The 21205-nt window shown below is 39.8% G+C and overlaps 1 protein-coding gene across 1 annotated transcript in view; it reads right to left on the bottom strand.

Moving 5' to 3' along the window:
* PKHD1 (PKHD1 ciliary IPT domain containing fibrocystin/polyductin) overlaps window positions 1-21205 on the bottom strand; it is a 358183-nt gene that overhangs the window by 313046 nt on the left and 23932 nt on the right. The window contains exons 21-33 of the mRNA XM_072143767.1: window positions 18997-19166; window positions 14806-14944; window positions 14565-14722; window positions 13441-13625; window positions 12750-12872; window positions 12511-12616; window positions 10307-10579; window positions 9866-9994; window positions 9332-9457; window positions 8660-8855; window positions 5621-5688; window positions 3510-5114; window positions 3156-3305 (exon numbers count right to left, since the gene is read on the bottom strand). Of these exons, the coding sequence (XP_071999868.1) occupies window positions 3156-3305; window positions 3510-5114; window positions 5621-5688; window positions 8660-8855; window positions 9332-9457; window positions 9866-9994; window positions 10307-10579; window positions 12511-12616; window positions 12750-12872; window positions 13441-13625; window positions 14565-14722; window positions 14806-14944; window positions 18997-19166 (3428 nt within the window). The remainder of the gene's footprint in view (window positions 1-3155; window positions 3306-3509; window positions 5115-5620; window positions 5689-8659; window positions 8856-9331; window positions 9458-9865; window positions 9995-10306; window positions 10580-12510; window positions 12617-12749; window positions 12873-13440; window positions 13626-14564; window positions 14723-14805; window positions 14945-18996; window positions 19167-21205) is intronic.

Raw genomic sequence — 21205 nt, 5'->3', positions numbered from 1 at the left:
ACACTTCTGGCCATCTATTGGCAAGTACACCAAATCATAGATACCAGGGCGTGATACAGAAACGTTTATCTCTCCTCTCACCAATCCCAATATGTTACAGGCACCAACATCACCAGGAGGTTATACAGGAACTTTTCATCCTATCACAACCCTTCTTAACAACGAAACATGGGAGGGAAGATAAAGATTGCAATGAGCCTTGGGCTGGATAAAAATGTTGACCCTCCCTCAAGTATTATGTCTATAATGCCTACATACAGTACCAGAACCAAGCTTCTTGGGAAAATAATGGGATTTCTCCTGTACGCTTTAAGTTCTGAAGTTTAAGGACCTTTAGTTGACCTTTAAAGGTCCTGAAAAGGCTCTTTTATACATATATGTCGAGAGCCAGCAGCAAACCAGTGTGAGGATTTCAGGGCAGAAACTCCCTTTCTTTATTATCTATACAGGGTGGTATCAAACTTGGTGGGGGGGTTAGGGGTGGCCATGGGTCCCCGGAGCTTCCCCCATAACTGCCCATATTGTTATCCACTACTGACCAGACACATTACTACATATGAGGACACTACTATAGAGCTTAGACAACAAGCAACGTGAGGTTACACATTTTAATACATATATATATATACACATCTGGATAACAGAGATTTTAGCAATTAATTTTTCAGTTTAGCAAAAATCCCTTATCTTTATGTGTATATTTGTGAACATGTCTTTTTTTTTTTTAACAAAATGTTATACTTTGATGCAAAATTGCATGAAGGCGCCTATAAATGTAACCGATTTTCCACAAGCTCAGTCTCTCCTCGTACACCAGTCTAGTCAATGGGATCTTAATTCAGGTTGTGTCTGGAGCTGAATGTGTCATTACATTGTGTCTCTGTATCTCATAGACAGTAGATTTATTTACACAGTGTGATATAATCATGAAATCTGCCAAATAACAAACACATCATGGTACCGTCCCTTTAAGAGCCTCACTATAATGTACTGTGGGATCCACAATGCTACATACCTCAGCATGTGCGTCCTGTGGGAATACCCAGCTATGATATAATGACTGTATAGAAACGTTGCGTTTCCCTACCTCTGATCACGCAGACTCGTTACCCGATTTTAATTAACCTCTCGTTGCTTGTGTTGTACTTGGCAGCCGCAGATATTTGTTTCCTGCTGTTCACCCCAAACACGTAATTCATTGTTCAAACACGGCAAAAAGTCATGTTATTTTTTCCCACGGGAGAGAAGCGGTGGCATCTTATTTCCCATCATTTGCAAACCGCGTCGACCCGCGTCGTGTTCCTTTTCTCAGACTCGAAACAGCCAAGAAGTGAGATCAGTACAGACACGAGACATGAGCCTCTCACAAGGTTGTCCAAACATGTCTCTATGGTTTATGGCGAGATATTATACCCATTAAACCCATTCACATGGCCTTCTCTGGCACATAGACATCATAAAAGAGACGACTACGAGGGGACATGATTAATTTATGTAAATATATGAATGGTCTATACAAAAAATATGGTGGTAAGTTGTTTCAGATTAAATCAAATCAAAAGACGGGGGGGGGGCACTGTCTCTGTCTGGAGAAAACAAGGTTTAATCACCGGGGACGACAGGGCTTTTTTACTATGTGAACTGTCAATCTGTGGAATAGCCTGCCTCAGGCACTGGTCACAGCAGGGACAGGAGAGAGCTTCAAGAAGGGTCTAGATGCCTTTTTACACCTAAATAACATTGATGGTTATGATATATAGGATTGTTTCCCCTAAATCCCTTCCTCATCCAATCCCTTCCCTTCCTTGGTTGAATTTGATGGACAAGTGTCTTTTTTCAACCGTATAAACTATAATAAAAAACCTGTCCATATGTCCTTTATGGTTACATGGACATCATCAAAACCACTTTATATGACCTTCTTGCGTCCATAAGGATCATCGAAGTCTGTCAATGTGATCTTCTCGGGTACATAAACATCATCAAAACCTGTACATGTGACCATCTTGGCCACATGAGCACCATCAAACTATGTTCTTTTTAGACACATCGACAACAATCTATCCATGTGGCCTTCTTGTGCACATGGACATACCTCTTAAAAACCACTTAATTTGGCCGTTGGGCACATGGACATCATCAGAACCACTTAATCTGGCCTTCTTTGTTGATCATCACACAATCCTTCCACATGGCCTTCTTAGGCATTTGAACATCATAAAAACCTTTACATATGACCTTCATGAGATCACAACATCTTGGGATATTCATGTGGTCTTCTTGGACACATGGACATTCCTCTAACAATTCCTACCATTAATGCAATAGCTTGACTTGACCATGGTTTATGGAATTTTAAAAACTCATTGATTAAAGAAGACCTGTCACCCATAATTTCGGCACTAAAGTAAGCAGCTCCTAGTGCTTAAACAAACGCCGCAGTGTTAGAACGCTGCTATCTAACACTGCGGCGGAGTACAATGTAATCGTTGGACCCAAGCGGTCCGATGTATTCATGAGGGGGCGGGGCTGGGGCGTGGTTAGGGGTGGTGACTGCTGCATGACAGTCACTGCCACCCTATGGAGCGAGCGGGGTTGTCCGGGGAAGAGGCAGTACATTGTACTCCGCCGCAGTGTTAGATAGCGGCATTCTTTGTTAAAGTAAGCAGCTCCTAGTGCCGAAATTATGGGTGACAGGTCCTCTTTAATCAATAGAGAGGGGGAACCATAATTCTCTTTGCTCAGCTAAAGAACTCTTCAAGGAAAAAAAAAACATTTGCATATGCCACCTTCTGACTATCATAGTCCTATAGCAAGATTATAATGGGACCCATCTTTTCCCCCATTTATTTCAACCATTGGGGTTGATGTAGAAAGTGCCATGTGAGGCAGTGGTACACAAACTACCCACTTTGCAGGGGAACTCATACACTAATTCTCAGTGGTGGTCATAGAGGATGGACCCTTGTCAACTAGGAATCTAGTCTCTTTATGATCTCACTTTATAATATGCGAACCTTTAAGTCAAGTGTCAACCCAATATGGGCTCCCACTCTCTAGGGGCCACATTATCTGCCTTTCTGATACATACACCATTGAGTTTTTGGGTGATACATTGTGATCCATGGAAGTTTTCATGAATTTTATGGACTTACTATTGAATTTCCAGTTGGAGCAGTAGATATCTGTGGCTGTTGTACGGTCGTCAGACACTTCACATGGAGAACCACAGATTGTAACCGAGGTGTTTCCAGGAGAAAAGCCAGTTCCAAAGATATGGAGAGTCCTGTACTCCTCCATACAGTCTACAAGCAATAAGGCAATAAAATATTAATAAAATGACCTGTCAAGTTCCACCAACATGCTACTCATGGTATGGCATCCCAAAATTTGTGACCAAAAATGACACAATTTTGACAATAAGTCTGTCCATGGCATTGTATTGTCTAGACCAATTGAGAGGATATTGGCAAAAAAACTGCAAAAAATACTTTAAAGTGTTTACTCACCAATGTTATTCTTCAGCGAGGTGACCTTAAGTGGAAACGTCACAGTAATATTTGACCTTGCCCATCCTCTTTGGCCATCAAGAAATTTGATTTTATAAACCCCAGCTGGTAGTTGAGGGATAGAGCATTGTATCCATGTAGAGTTTCCAGAAATGTTGGTGCATCTGTAATTGCCAACTGTGAGGTCAACATTATCAATGGATGAGATCTCGGATACTTCAAACCTCAACGTCAAGCCATTCTGTAGGACACAATGGACCATGGGTGTATATGATTCTGCGAGATAGACATTTCCACCGTTGTAACTGTCACCGTCCACTTGGATTGTTATGGTCATGGTTCCATTTTCTGGGGGAACAATACATTTGACTACAGTATTATTAGCACTGGTTATCCGACAATGATGAGCTTTTCCTAAGAAAACTAGGGTGAAGTTCAAACCTTGAAGTCCAGACCCTTCTATTGTCAAAGAGCCTCCACCATTAACACCAAAATACTGAGGATTTAATGATATCACTTGAGGTTTGATGGAAAACTTAAAGGGTTTTAGTGACAAACATGAATGTCCATCTCCGGCAAATGGGAAACTGACTATATGAGTCCCTGGAGAAATGAGAACTTCTAGTTGACATGTGAACAATGTCTCATTCCACGATACCACATAACACCTTTGACTTTTGTCCACAACAATATGGAGGTTCTTGTTCAACCTCTCACCAAAAATATCTAGAACATAGGTCAATCTTTGAAGTCTTGGAAGAATATACTTTATTATGGAAGTCTGTTCTGGAACCAAAGTCAAGGAGCAATTTCGTTCACAGAGTCCAGGGATTCCATTGACAATCACCGATACATTAATGTATATGGGAATCAATAAGCTGACGTTGCCACTGACCTGGAGGACACAGCTAACTGTATCCTTACTAACACTCAGAAGAATGCACTCATAATCCTGGGAGAGTTGCACATAAATAGAACTATTACTGATTTTAAAGAAAGATCCAGAAAGATTTAAAATGGTTCCACCACAAGATGGACCTTCTCGTGGAGATAACGAAGACACTATAGGCTCAAGCTCAAACATCTTCTCTGAAGTAATGTTAGCAAATCCAAGATTCTCCTGATAAATCTTGATAATGTATTTCCCAACCCTGAAGTGATCAAGAGAAATTGCAAAGTCAGAGTTCTGCAAATTATTGTAGGATATTTCATATTCTACCCGAGACTTTGCATTCTCAAAAAGAAAGATGGAGTCTCTCGAAATGTCTTCTGGAAGGATCAACCAGAGACTTCCATTTTCAGTAGAGCAGGACAGATTAGAGATTGTTGGAGTGAAGTCTCTATGATAAGTAAAGGTAAGGTTCCCATCATCTATAATGTGCGAATCTGTAATTATTTCTTTGTGAGTCATATTTGTAATGAAAACAATAAGAGGAACGGTGATGTTCATCAGGTCAAGGTCATCTAATCGGTATGGTGGTGTCTGACAGGTGATCATCTCATCTGTGGTCTTCAATAGTGCACATGGTTCATGCCCAACAGATATGGAAATTATGGATGTATTCTGGCTAAATCCTTTACCATAGATGTTAATAACAGTTCCACCTATAACAGAGAATATAGATTACAAGGGATTGTTTTTATCTGGTTACTCAAATGAGCTGTTCTGGGTTACAAAAACATGGTTTCCTTACTACATACTGTATGTAGTACTGCAGCTCCGAACTATGTTGCAATCAATTACAACTCATGATTCAGTAGGTATGTAACCATAAGAAGTTTGTAAAGATTGACCAAGATCCTCAGGGGAGGAGCTAGACTTCAAACTATACTACCACATATATCCACCCCCCTGTGGATCTGTAGAGTGGCTGGGTGGCTTGGCCAACCATTCCATCTTCCACCAGGACCAAGTTCTTGGTATGTACTAGCTCTCTTTTTATGGAGACCTATCAAGTGTAGGGAGTCCTATAGGTAAGGCTCCATTGGAAACATTGAAAATTAGAACATTCCTCATTAGCATGGATAAATATTACATATTCAGATAGTTACTAGACACATATTTTGCAAGGATCATAAATATTTAATAAAATACAGAATAACATCATTACCCAAGAAGGATCCACAGCATGGTTCTGAGCCGTACGTTTCCAGGACATAGCGGATAATTGGCTGAAACCTGAAAGACATGAAGACGTCTGATGGAAACTTCTCGGAGCGCTAAACTTTCCCAGCTCCATATGAATGATAATCTGTACACGTGATGTCACTTTTCTGCAGGTCACATTGCACCTTGCAGAAACAGCGCCCTTGCCGACAGCAACAATGCTACCAGCGTTCCACGGGATACTCCTTTCATCATAGACTCAAACGGCTTTTCAAAGTCAACTAATTCCGCTAATTATTCATATATCGTTAGAGAGGATAATTGAAGTCATCAAAGTCTTCCTCCCATGCTATGTCCATATGAACTTGGAGATACATAACACGGTCAACACACACAAGAGCGCCATATTGACTGAGGAAGAAAACATTACAGCTTCCAAAACCTTCTCCCAAAAACAAAAATACGCCTGGTGACATTGGGTGGATTTGGAATAGTAGAGGGCAAAGATGTCTGAGGAGTTTTAGAGGAAGATGAGGAGTATCCTTCCAAGGTCCTCAAATAGAGTCACCATAAATATTATACAAGGGCTCAGGTATTGACTAGATCCCTTCATTTCCCACTGTAAAGTCAAACAGTTTCGGCACCACATCTTCCCCGGGATGACTTGGCCGGACTCTCATCTTCAATACTAACCAATCAAAGTGCTCAGATGTCTCCGGTCCATGTTCTAACAAGATTTTAGCCCATTATGCCATACTTCAAATCAACTTTTACAACCACTGAGGCACCTTGATCAGGCACTACATGTCCATGGAGAGGACTTCAGGATTTCATGCTTCAAGTCAAGATGTCACAAGTTCATGCAGAAGACCCAGTAAGGTCTAAGACCATGAGTCCAAAGACTCAAATCAATCTTTACAACTACTGAGCCACCAAACTCAGGCACCACATGACCATGAAGATGGCCTGGTTGGATCTCATACTTCAAGTCAACCATTCAAGGCATTGCGTAGACACCACAAGTCCATGCAGATGTGGTAGACCAATATGCAGATGACCTGTTCAATTTCAAACACTAGATATATATTCGAGCCAATCAGCGACCACATTCAGATGGGGTAGTATGGGGTTTTGGGGGATAGTATGTTAAGATATTAGCCTAGGCTTATAATACCTCAAGCATTTTAAGCACTGAACCACTATGCTCAGACATCCCATACCCATATAGAAAACTTGTTGGTTTTAAACCAAGGACTTCAAGTCAACCCTCCTAACCATTGAGGAATCAATAGTCAAATCCCACTCATCTGTAGAATTGACCTTTAAGAATTGAATTATGAATCTAATACTTGATGTAAACTATTCTATCCAGATGGCCACCATGCTCAGTTGTCGAAAGTCTATATAAATAACCTGGTAAGACTATAATTGAGGCCAAACATTATAACTACTGGTCACCATATTCAGAAACCACATGCCCAAAGAGATGATCTTTTTAGATTTAAACCCTGGCTACCAGTCCTTAAAGACAAGTATCATAACTACTGAGTCAATATGCTTAGACAACCAATGTCATTAGTCATCATGATGATTATGACTTGATTAGAACTGAACCCAGAACCCAATGCTTCAACTGAACCCACTAGAGCACCATGCTCAGATCCCAAATGTTTATGGAAATAACCACATTAGATGCTTCAAATGAGTCCTTCTGACCACTGAGCCATGGTGCTCATACACTACATGTCCAATTCAAGTCAACCCTTTTAACCACCAAGTTAAGAAATCACATGACCATGAAAAAGTATGATCTAGATTTTAATCCAGGAGTCCAATTCTTCAATGTAATCCTCTGAACCACTGTGCCCATTCCCCAAATATCCATGGATATGGACTGTCTAGATTTGAATCCAGGACTCCACATCCTTCAAATCAACCCTCTTAACCACTGAGCCACTTTGTCAAGACATTACGTATTCATTAAGATATTTTCCAGGGTGGGATAAGGAAAACCACGCCTTTTTTAGCTACCTAGTAAGATAGCATGACCTTCACAAAGCCTAATGACATGATGCGGGATTAAAACTAACAGTATATCTATTCCTGAAGGAACCGATTCCCTACTGTAGACCTGTTTTGACCTGGTTGGATCTCCTCAGTACAGCGTCAGAAGCTTCCCATCCTGGAAAACATAATTGTTTCTACCATCCCCCTAGTGGAGCGTCCATGGCTATAAGTTTCCACACCCCTAAAAGGCGGTCTTAATTGGGAGTCTTCCTAAGGAGAACTATTACTTCCTGTCCATAAAGAGGTACTGACTAGATTAGAACCTTGGACTCCCGATTCTTCAAATCAACCGTCTTTTCTCCTTGTTGATGGACGTGTGTCTTTTTTTTCAACCATATAAACTATGTAACCACTGAGCCAATTTGGACTGGATCTAAAGCCGGGACTCCCAATTTTTCAAATAAGGCCACCGAGCCACGGCGCTCATATACCTCTTGCCAATGGGGATGTAGGGGGTTATTTATCATTAGGCAGCTCCTTGGGACTGTCCTATGTCTAATTTTGGAGCTCTTCTGCCCGTCAGATTCATTGAAGTGGCTGTGGCCCTTTAATAAATGTTCTTATGGTCTACTTTATGTCTGGGATTTTTCTTTTTCAAAAAGTCCCAAAAAAGTCTCAAAATGCATAAAAAGTCCCAGTACATAGACCAGCAGGGGACTGCAGTGACTATGAGACTTTTTACAAAAGTCCCAAGTCATGACTCTATGTTTACACCAGATTAATGAAGAGGTGGAAATAGTCCTGTGAAAAGTCCCAGAAAGCCTCAATGTGACTACTTTGAGATTTTTTTATTCCAAAAAAGCCCAGGAAAACCAATGATAATTAAACCTTGTATTCTCTAGTTGCCATCCAGTTGTTCAAGTCAACCCTTTAAACCACTGAGCCACTGCCCCCCCCCCCCACACACCTAGCCCGATGTCTCCACTCATCTAGTTGGGACGCCTCAATACAAAATAACATATAACAATACAGTTACCCGTTAGCGGTCAGTGAGACTCCATTCATTATAACGGAGACGTTATAAACTCCAGCAGGGAGCGGGGGCAGGGTCGCTTCTATCCCGCCTGACGTCACATTTGTGATTCTGGCCGGTGCCGCGCCAATGGTCACTTCTATCGTCATGTGGAGAGTTGTGTCAAAATTTGACAGATGGATGAAGACAACCTGGTTATCTGAACGAGAGAATGGACCCACTTATTACATGATTTTGGGACAATATCCAGACCCAAAGGGGGGGCCACCCATCAGCATCTCAAGATTTAGGCCTCAACCTTTAAGAGGTTATCTAAGATATTTCATTACTGATTTCAAGGGAATGTCCATGATTAGACAAAAAGCTTGACTTTTTTTTACTCAGTAACAGTGCCACCCTTGTCTACAGGTTGTGTCTGGTATTGCAACATTCTTCATTAAAGTAAAAGCTGCCATTCCGGTCACAACCACCGCACTTGAGGGGGGCGCTATTTATAGGTAACAAAAGTATCCAGTCCTTTTCCCAATCTCTTACTATTACAGCTGATACGTCAAAAATTTAGGTCCACCACAGGGAAGGAAAGATAGCAAAATTCCTAAATATTAACGAGATCATGAATATTAATCAGCTCATGAATATTAATGAGAGAATATTTAATGATCTGTTTTCTATCACCTGCCGCGCTGCTTGTATTTGGAGAAATGGAGAAAATAACTGGATTTAAGGATGAATCAAACCGGATCCGCTCCGGGAAGGAGAACCACTGCTGGGCAAGACTTATCCGGATATTCCACTCAGGAGCTTCATCCACCTGGAAAACGTAAGACGTGAGATGAGAGTAGGTGGTTTACGTTATAGAGAGGTAAGTTGTCTGCTTAAATACTCTGCACTACTGGGGTTCTCTTCTATGTACTACACAACAGACACTTACTCTCTTCCTGAAATACTCTGTGCTGCTAAGAACCTGCTTCTTCCACTTTGTAACGCAGTGTGGGATTATCCCAGGATCTTTCCTGAAATACTCTGCGCTCCTTTTACTACACAACTTTCATTCTATGAACTATAACAAAATCATCTCACTCTTCTACGGAAATACTCTGCGCCGCTTTCATGATTGACAATGTTGGATGATATGTTTACGGGGTTTGCTTTAGGATTTATTCTCCCCTATATAATCACGTATATCATACAGCATCGCACTTCATGTACATGCCTGAGGTGGCGCTATACAGATGATTGTAGTGGAGGTGGTGGCATGAAGTGGACACAGCTCAGACCCAAAAGCCACTGCGGCCGCACCATCAAATCGGACACCTGTCAAAGTCACCAGCTGCCCTCCTAAATTTTAAAAGGACAATTGTTAAGTAAAAACAATCCAATAAATAACCCCACTCTCCGTACACACACACAACCGAAAAAATATCTATTCATTATTCAATGTAATACCACTCCTGACCACACGGAATGCTGTCACTTAGAAGCAGGACACATCACAAAAGAGTTTCCTGAAGCAAATGTAGTACAATGCCACCTAGTGGTTAATGTGACGAATGACATATTCTGGTCTAATATCATAATTTTTTCATTAGAACACAACAAATATATAAATCTTTCACTTTTACTTATGAGCCATACAAACATCCAACTGACCAGTTTGTGGAATAACAGATGGGAAGATACTGGAAAGTTTTGGAACAACGTGAAGAGAAGTGTCACTTCCTTTTCTGTTGATAGCAAAACCTTGTGGTTTCACATTTAAAAAGACCTGGTGCTCCCCTAGTGGCAGAAAGGGGTCAATGCAACACACGACGTGGGAAGAATTAGACCCGGTAACATGACAATCAGTTTGATTTATCTTTATATCCAAAGAAGTTCCATTAAATCCAGATCCCAAAATCTCAACAATGAAGTCACATCCGACATCTATACAAAAGAAACAAGCACACATAGGGGGCAGTATTATAGTAGTTATATTCCTGTACATAGGGGGCAGTATTATAGGAGTTATATTCTTGTACATAGGGGGCAGTATTATAGTAGTTATATTCCTGTACATAGGGGGCAGTATTATAGTAGTTATATTCTTGTACATAGGGAGCAGTATTATAGTAGTTATATTCCTGTACATAGGGGGCAGTATTATAGTAGTTATATTCTTGTACATAGGGGTCAGTATTATAGTAGTTATATTCTTGTACATAGGGGGCAGTATTTTAGTAGTTATATTCTTGTACATAGGGGGCAGTATTATAGTAGTTATATTCCTGTACATAGGGGGCAGTATTATAGTAGTTATATCCCTGTACATAGGGGGCAGTATTATAGTAGTTATATTCTTGTACATAGGGGGCAGTATTATAATAGTTATATGCTTGTACATAGGGGGCAGTATTATAGTAGTTATATTCTTGTACATAGGGGGCAGTATTATAGTAGTTATATTCTTGCACATAGGGGGCAGTATTATAATAGTTATATTCTTGTACATAGGGGGCAGTATTATAGTAGTTATATTCCCATACATAGGGGGCAGTATTATAGTAGTTATATTCCCGTACATAGGGGGCAGTATTATAGCAGTTATATTCTTGTACATAGGGGGTAGTATTATAGTAGTTATATTCCTGTACATAGGGAGCAGGATTATAGTAGTTATATTCTTGTACATAGAGGGCAGTATTATAGTAGTTATTTTCTTGTACATAGGGGTAGTATTATAGTAGTTATATTCCCGTACATAGGGGGCAGTATTATAGTAGTTATATTCTTGTACATAGGGGGTAGTAGTATTGTAGTTATATTCTTGTACATAGGGGGGCAGTATTATAGTAGTTATATTCTTGTACATAGGGGGCAGTATTATAGTAGTTATATTCTTGTACATAGGAGGCAGTATTATAGTAGTTATATTCTTGTACATAGGGGGCAGTATTATAGTAGTTATATTCTTGTACATAGGGAGCAGTATTATAGTAGTTATATTCTTGTACATAGGGGTAGTATTATAGTAGTTATATTCTTGTACATAGGGGGCAGTATTATAGTAGTTATATTCTTGTACATAGGGAGCAGTATTATAGTAGTTATATTCTTGTACATAGGGGCAGTATTATAGTAGTTATATTCTTGTACATAGGGGGCAGTATTATAGTAGTTATATTCTTGTACATAGGTGGCAGTATTATAGTAGTTATATTCTTGTACATAGGGGGCAGTATTATAGTAGTTATATTCCTGTACATAGGGGGCAGTATTATAGTAGTTATATTCTTGTACATAGGGGGCAGTATTATAGTAGTTATATTCTTGTACATAGGGGGCAGTATTATAGTAGTTATATTCTTGTACATAGGGGGGCAGTATTATAATAGTTATATGCTTGTACATAGGGGGCAGTATTATAGTAGTTATATTCTTGTACATAGGGGCAGTATTATAGTAGTTATATTCTTGTACATAGGGGGCAGTATTATAGTAGTTATATTCTTGTACATAGGAGGCAGTATAATAGTAGTTATATCCCTGTACATAGGGGGCAGTATTATAGTAGTTATATTCCTGTACATAGGGGGCAGTATTATAGTAGTTATATTCTTGTACATAGGAGGCAGTATAATAGTAGTTATATCCCTGTACATAGGGGGCAGTATTATAGTAGTTATATTCTTGTACATAGGGGGCAGTATTATAGTAGTTATATTCTTGTACATAGGGGGCAGTATTATAGTAGTTATATTCTTGTACATAGGGGGCAGTATTATAGTAGTTATATTCTTGTACATAGGGGGCAGTATTATAGTAGTTATATTCCTGCACATAGGGGGCATTATTATAGTAGTTATATTCTCCTATACCTGCAGTGTACTGGATGTCGGTTACTATAGGAGTCACAATCAGAAGATGCTGGTAAGAGCAGGAATCGGTGCACTTGGCTGGGATATCATTTACATGAACAATCACCTATGGAAAAAAGATTTTCTAGTTTATCAACACCAAATAATCAAAAAAACAGAAAGGTCCTTGGCACGTGAATAATGTTATTAATAATACTTTTCTAGGCTTTTCTACATGTAACAGAATTATCTCCATAAACCTGAGGCAGGAGGTTTGCAGTACAGAGCATGTCTCCGAATATTGGCCGTATGAAAACTCCTCCATCGTAGACGACCCTTGTGGTCACAGAAGGTTGAAGACCTGTGAGGTTCTCAGCATAGACCTGTGTGATGAAGAGGAGAACATTTCAGTATTGTCTGACATTATTTACATTTCATTTTTTGATATTTATCTGTAAGGTTTTGACTAAATCAAGTTTTAATCACCGGAGGCGACAGGGCTTTTTTTACTATGAGAACTGTCAATCTGTGGAATAGCCTGCCTCAGGCGCTGGTCACAGCAGGGACAGCAGAGAGCTTCAAGAAGGGTCTAGATGCCTTTTTGGACCTAAATAACATTGATGGTTATGTTATATAGAATTGTTTCCCATAAATCTCTTCCTCATCCAATCCCTTCCCTTCCTTGGTTGAACTTTATGGACATGTGTCTTTTTTAACCGTATAAACTATGATACCTTGATGATACTATGTTCACACATTATGGGCTGAGTGGATTGTGGTCTCCTCCAGCACAGCCCCTGCTTGGTCTTCAGTAGGTGTTCATATACCTTACATGGTCGGTACACATGGATAGCCTCATTTCCCTAAAAGTCAGCCATCAGTTGCCACCAAAAAAACAGTCAACCCAACTTCCCAAGTCAAAGTAATCAAGTCATAAATACAGAAAATTACCTGAAGAAAATTCGGAAGATCTCCAGTCATATTTTTCCATGTCAATGTCCAAACAATTTTGTGGCACATATTGACATCTTTGTTGATGGTAAAATCTGTGACATTGATGTAAGGACGAGTGACATGATCGGCATTACGGATTAGTAAATCCCGGAGATGATTAGGAGAGACGTGGACTGGAATTCCTAGAAGACATCAACAAGAATTCTACATGTTGCAAGTATCTGGTCCTCATTATGATGGTCATGACTGGACCTGACTTTCCTGTTTGGCCGCCCATTCCAGACGTATTGCCGTATAGGTGGCCAAACATATACAGAGGGAGGGGCATGTGCTGTTAGAGAAGGAGGGAGGCGTCACTTTAACCGAAATCACAGTAGTTACAATGTTCTCAAGAGGAACTATTGAACTGGTATCTACACCATAGGAATTGTCAACTTACGATACTATCAATTCCATGGAAAGAGACATCTTTTGTTTCTGGGATGCCCATGTGATAATTTACTAACCAATGAACTATGGATATTACCTTTTTATCTTTAACTAACCAAGCCCAGGTTCTTCCCTACTGAAAGTTATGTATAATCCATTGTGACGCAAATAAAGCATCTCACATCTGCCTAGCCTTGCATGGCATCGCCTCTCCACAGAGATTGAGATATTATAACATACTTTGTCTTGGTGTGATTTCTTTGAGCTCACTTTGTGGATTTTATTAGTAATTAGAGAACCTGAGGTTGTGTGAACAGGGGCAGAACTTGACAATACCAAGGTATTGGGTGTTCTAAACTTGGCTCCATGTTATTACAAGTCTTGAGGAACCATATGACCTTCCACTTTGGTCGAGAAGGTGCCATGTTGATGTCTTGTTAGTGGGAGCTTTGTCACTATATAAAGTATTACTATTATTACTTCTACCCATGTTTACCTACTGCCCACTATTACTCATCAAAATCTTAACATTACTCGTCTATCTCCACATTCACTGTGGGGTTTGTATATAGAAGCGTTCACAAAAGAACCTTGTGGTCAACGAGGGTCCTACTTAGAAATTCTCCGGTTGTAATACTCCTTTGGGAGCATCTGTAATTATAATACCCCAAAAAAGTTGTAGAACATCCTACCTGGTATTACAATGCCAGATAAATGGACAGAAAATGTGCCCCCAATGGGTGGACTTGCAGCTTGTAACCTGGTCACTTCTAGGATGATGTCTTCTCCTCCTCCGGTTGTTACCACCTGTACATGGCGATGATCTCCAGTGGACTCAGTTGAAGCTCCACTACATATAACAGAAGATCTCTCTTACCATCAAAAGGTAAAATATCAACTAAAAACCTAAATCAGACCATCAGACCATCTTACCATAACTCTATAAGTGGAAGGTTGATCCCACAATTGGCCACCATGGCGCTCAGACTGAAGAATGGGTAACTTCCAGTAACAGTTGTACTGATGAGATGATGGCCTCCTGGCAATGCTGGTTTAGGATCCACTTGGTAAACTTAACAAAGAAAAAATATTTCTATATTTTAACATACAGATGAATAAAATCTAAATCCATGTATGAAACTCAGAACCGGATATCTACACGACCTCAGCTCAAGGTGCACAAAAGAAAGTTGAAGACATTCAGGGTTTTTAGCACTGGTTTTGCTGGGGTTTTTTGGCGTAAAAAATTCTAAAAAGTCGCATTGACATTTTCGGGACTCTTCACTGCTAAAAAGTCGCACAGGACTATTTCCGCTACTTTACTATTCTGGCCTAAACATAAAACTGCTGCAACGCCGTGCAAAGCCAGAGTCATGACTTGGGACTTTTGTAAAAAGTCTCATAAAAAGTCTCATAGTCCCTCCAGTTCCCTACTGGTCTTCTTATGCATTTTGCAACATTTTAGGGACTTTTTGAAAAAGAAAAAGCAGACAGAAAGTAGACTATAAGAACATTTATTAAAGGGCTGAAGCCACTTCAATGAATCTGATGGGCACCGGAGCTTCAAAAACAGACATAGAACTGTCCCAAGGAGCTTAACGATAAACAACCTACATTGACCAAATTACTGAGTAAATTACTAAGTATCCATAGCATTAGAGTTTGTAAATTACTGAGTATTCATAGTATTAGAGTATGTAAATTTCTGAGTATTTATAGTATTAGAGTATGTAAATTACTGAGTATCCACAGTATTAGAGTATGTACATTACTGAGTATCCATAATATTAGAGTATGTACATTACTGATTATCCGTAGTATTAGAGTATGTACATTACTGATTATTCATAGTATAAGAGTATGTAAATTACTGAGCATTCATAGTATTTGAGTATGTCAATTACTGCCTATCAGTAATATTAGAGTATACATATTATTGAATATCCATAGTATTAGAGTATGTAAATTACTGAGTATCCATAGTATTAGAGTATGTAAATTACTGAGCATACATAGTATTAGAGTATGTCAATTACTGCCTATCAGTAGTATTAGAGTATACATATTATCGAATATTCATAGTATTAGAGTATGTAAATTACTGTGTATCAGTAGTGGAAGAGTATACATATTATTAAATATCCGTAGAATTAGAGTATGTAAATTACTGAGTATTTGTAGTATTAGAGTATGTAAATTACTGATTATTCATAGTATTAGAGTATGTAAATTTCTGAATATTCGTAGTATTAGAGTATGTAAATTACTGCCTATCAGTAGAATTAGAGTATACATATCAAATATACATAGTATTAGGGTATGTAAATTACTGAGTATTTGTAGTATTAGAGTATGTAAATTACTGATTATTCATAGTATTAGAGTATGTAAATTACTGAGTATTCGTAGTATTAGAGTATGTAAATTACCGTGTAACAGTAGTAGAAGAGTATACATAGTATCGAATATCCTTAGAATTAGAGTATGTAAATTACTGAGTATTGGTAGTATTAGAGTATGTAAATTACTAATTATTCATAGTATTAGAGTATGTAAATTACTGAGTATCAGTAGTATTAGAGTATACATATTATTGAATATCCATAGTGTTAAGGTATGTAAATTACTGAGTATCCGTAGTATTAGAACATGTAAATTTCTGAGTATTCATAGTATTAGAGTATGTCAATTACTGCCTATCAGCAGTATTAGAGTATACATATTATCGAATATCCATAGCATTAGAATATGTAAATTACTGAGTATTCAGAATATTAGAGTATGTAAATTACTGTTATCCATAGTATTAGAGTTTGTAAATTACTGCGTATCAGTAGTAGTGTAGTATGAGGTTATGTACACTCACCGGCCACTTTATTAAGTACACCTGTCCAACTGCTCGTTAACACTTAATTTCTAATCAGCCAATCACATGGCGGCAACTCAGTGCATTTAGGCATGTAGACATGGTCAAGACAATCTCCTGCAGTTCAAACCGAGCATCAGTATGGGGAAGAAAGGTGATTTGAGGCCTTTGAACGTGGCATGGTGGTTGGTGCCAGAAGGGCTGGTCTGAGTATTTCAGAAACTGCTAATCTACTGGGATTTTCACGCACAACCATCTCTAGGGTTTACAGAGAATGGTCCGAAAAAGAAAAAACATCCAGTGAGCGGCAGTTCTGTGGGCGGAAATGCCTTGTTGATGCCAGAGGTCAGAGGAGAATGGGCAGACTGGTTCGAGCTGATAGAAAGGCAACAGTGACTCAAATCGCCACCCGTTACAACCAAGGTAGGCAGAAGAGCATCTCTGAACGCACAGTACGCCAAACTTTGAGGCAGATGGGCTACAGCAGCAGAAGACCACACCGGGTGCCACTCTTTTCAGCTAAGAACAGGAAACTGAGGCTACAATTTGCACAAGCTCATCGAAATTGGACAGTAGAAGATTGGAAAAACGTTGTCTGGTCTGATGAGTCTCGATTTCTGCTGCGACATTCGGATGGTAGGGTCAGAATTTGGCGTCAACAACATGAAAGCATGGATCCATCCTGCCTTGTATCAGCGGTTCAGGCTGGTGGTGGTGGTGTCATGGTGTGGGGAATATTTTCGTGGCACTCTTTGGGCCCCTTGGTACAACGCCACTGCCTACCTGAGTATTGTTGCTGACCATGTCCATCCCTTTATGAGCACAATGTACCCTGTAACATCTGATGGCTACTTTCAGCAGGATAATGCGCCATGTCATAAAGCTGGAATCATCTCAGACTGGTTTCTTGAACATGACAATGAGGTCACTGGACACAAATGGCCTCCACAGTCACCAGATCTCAATCCAATAGAGCATCTTTGGGATGTGGTGGAACGGGAGATTCGCATCATGGATGTGCAGCCGACAAATCTGCGGCAACTGTGTGATGCCATCATGTCAATATGGACCAAAATCTCTGAGGAGCTTCCAGCACCTTGTTGTATCTATGCCATGAAGAATTGAGGCGGTTCTGAAGGCAAAGGGGGGGTCCAACCCGTTACTAGCATGGTGTACCTAATAAAGTGGCCTGTGAGTGTATATTACTGAGTATACTTAGTTTTATAGAATACATATTACAGGGTAGCTGTTAGGGTTGGGAAACACAGAAGACAGGGGATAGTGAGCCCTGAGCTTGCCCCAACCTCTGTCCCTTCCTATAGCCCCCCCACGCTAAACCATGGGGCGACTACTTGAAGACTCGAAATACACTGCTAAGTGTGGGAAGGGAAACACAAAACAGACTGACAAACATAAAACACAAAAGAATAGTAAACTAGCCGGAGTCACAATGAGAGGGTACGTCAATAGCAAAATCAGTAGGCAAAGAGTCAATGTCAAAAACGAGCCGAGGTCAACAACGATACAGATACAGATACAGAGCAAGTCAAACCTAATGCTGAGCGAGTGGAGAAGGGATTTCAAACACTGGCACAGGTGACTAGTGAAGCTGCAATTTATGCAGCCAGAACTCCACCTCCAGAACCTGATAGGAGCTGGACAGCTTCTGGGAATTAACCCCTCATGGTGCAGAATAACCAAGCACAATAGCAGGCACCATGCAGAGGTACCACAAGTCTCAGCAGTTCAGAACACAACTCCTAGACAGCGCGAGATCTTAGCAGCCGCTGCCCGGGACGAGAGGAGGAGTTTGCGCGGACACGCGCTGGAGGTTGGAGAACACTGCTGGCACCAGAAGAACCAGAAGTACCAGCATTCTCCCTAGCGAACCTGACAGTAGCCTTAACATTTTTCCCATTACTCTCTGTATTAGAGGATGACATTGCTAGGCTCCCTTAGTGTAAGAGGATAAATATTACAAAATACCTTTATTAATATTAATGAGCTCCTTTAGTATTAAATGGTGCAAATTACCAAATACCTTTAATATTAATGGCCGCACATTACCAGGTTCCATGAGTATTAGAGCATGGATATTACTGGGCGTCATTTCCCCTTAGTACCCTCACCTCTAGTATTAGATGACATATGATGATGCATATATGTTCCTTATTATTAGATTATGGATATCACCACATACTGTTACATCAGAGGGTGAATATTCTATGTAAATATGGAAATGTTGCTGTATCTGATACCTTTTATGCTTCTATTACTGATGATGATTTCATCCATAAAATACCAGCGCGTCTCTTCACCTTCTGCTTGCAGCAGCAGAATCTGATCCACATTTATGGCTGATTTTTCATGAGCATCCACCAAGGAATCTTCTACGCACGTCCAGAGATTGGCACAGGTATAATTCCACCTACAGAGAAGTCTATTAGTCATAGAGAGATGCGGCCCTGTGCGAGAACCAAGGGACCTGTACTGTGTGTCCACATTATGTACTGCATAGTTATTATACACCTAAGGTTCTGTGCCATGGAAGGGGTGAGGCACGGATACTGTTTTTATTCACTTTTTTTCCACCTCCAACTTTTTCTCCTTTTAAGGTTCTGCTCCACTGCTTTGCTCCACAGATTCACATTGGGGATCAAAATTAGAGAACAATGTCTGAGCACTTGATTTTTTCAAAAATAATGTAATCTCCGTTGACCACCTTCCAGTCCAAATTCTCTTAAACTTCGATACACTGTATAACGTACAGTGCTGAACTGGCAAGTAATTCCAGCTTTAGTGATAAAACAATTACCCATGGAGATCCTCTCCATTATTCTGTCCTCTCTTGTATTGTCTTTCAAGGGTGACCACCTTTCTTGGGGGACTTCAAAGAGTTTTAGATGTTGTAAAGATGCAATATTCTAGAAATCACAGCATTTTTGTAAAGTTAGGCTGCCAGTAACATAGGATTGTCAGATAATTAAAAAAAATGTAGCACCAGATTAACACCAATAACTATATCTGGGGGTATCTGTATGTGGGGGTGCATCACATGTGGTGTTTAACCCATGTGTTTCAAAATGCAATGAAACAGCTGAAGAGAGATTTGCCTAATTAATTTACGTTAACAAAAATATGCACCAATACAATGTTAACACATGAGTTAACGTTGCGTTAACTGTTGTGTTGTAAATCTCTGTGTGTCTCTCTCTGACAGTCTCTATGTTTACGGAGAGATTTATCAGAAGTGTCTGAGCAGAACTGCTCTACTTGGCCATGGCAACCAATCAGAGCTCAGCTTTCATTTTCCCACAGCTGTTTATAAAATTGCAGCTGATCTCTGATTGGTTTCCATGCGCAACTTGAACAGTTTTACCTCAGAAACTTGATGATAAATCTTCCCCTATCTCTGTATCCCTATCCATCTTACCTCATACATAAGTGTCTTATACTCATTGTCTATAGTAACCAATCAAAGTGTAGATCTCATTAATGACTTGTAGCAGAAAAGCAACCAATCACGGCTCAGCATCTAACTGCCCCGGCAGCAGCAGACAATGGCTCCTGTATATGGTGGGTAATAAGTGGATTTTGATGTCTATGAAGTTTCCTGAATCACAGGGAGCGAATGTGCAAGACTTGGTGATTGTAAATGGGACGGTGCAGATTCATTTAGCGAACATACACACACATACATACATACACACATACACATATACATACACACATATACATACATACATACACACATACATACACACACACACACATACACACATACATAAGTATACACACACATACATATGCACACACACGTACATATATACACATGCATACACACACATACACACATACATACACATACATACATACATATACACACATACATATGCACACACGTACATATATACATACACACATACATACACACATACATACACAAACATACATATACACACACATGCATACATACACATATACACACATACATACATACACACACACGTACATATATACACACGCATACATACACACACACACGTACATATATACACACATACATACATACATACACACACACACATACACATACACTCAGCTTTATATATTATATTTATTACTTGAGCTTATAACACTGCTTCATGCTCATGTTATGATATTTTCACATAGGACTACACAATGACCCTAACATTATGGAAATTGTGTATTGTTCTCTAATTTTGATCTTCTGTGTATGTGGTCCATATGGGGGCTGGACAACCATCTGACTGCATAGTATGGATATAAATGATAGGTATGATACAGCACAAATATCTATATCACTGGTGCCCTACAGGTGTTAGACACTAAGCACCCACCCTCTCATGCTAGGAACTGCCCGGTGGGTGGTAATGGGCTGGGGCAGGTAGCCTGGCACCACCTACCTAACACTAGAAAGCATAATTTGCATATCATATGCTAAAA

This window comes from Engystomops pustulosus, chromosome 3, assembly GCF_040894005.1.
Source record: "Engystomops pustulosus chromosome 3, aEngPut4.maternal, whole genome shotgun sequence".
Taxonomy (NCBI): domain Eukaryota; kingdom Metazoa; phylum Chordata; class Amphibia; order Anura; family Leptodactylidae; genus Engystomops; species Engystomops pustulosus.
Note: the sequence above shows the minus strand (reverse complement) of the source record. Positions and strands in the feature narration are given on the sequence as shown.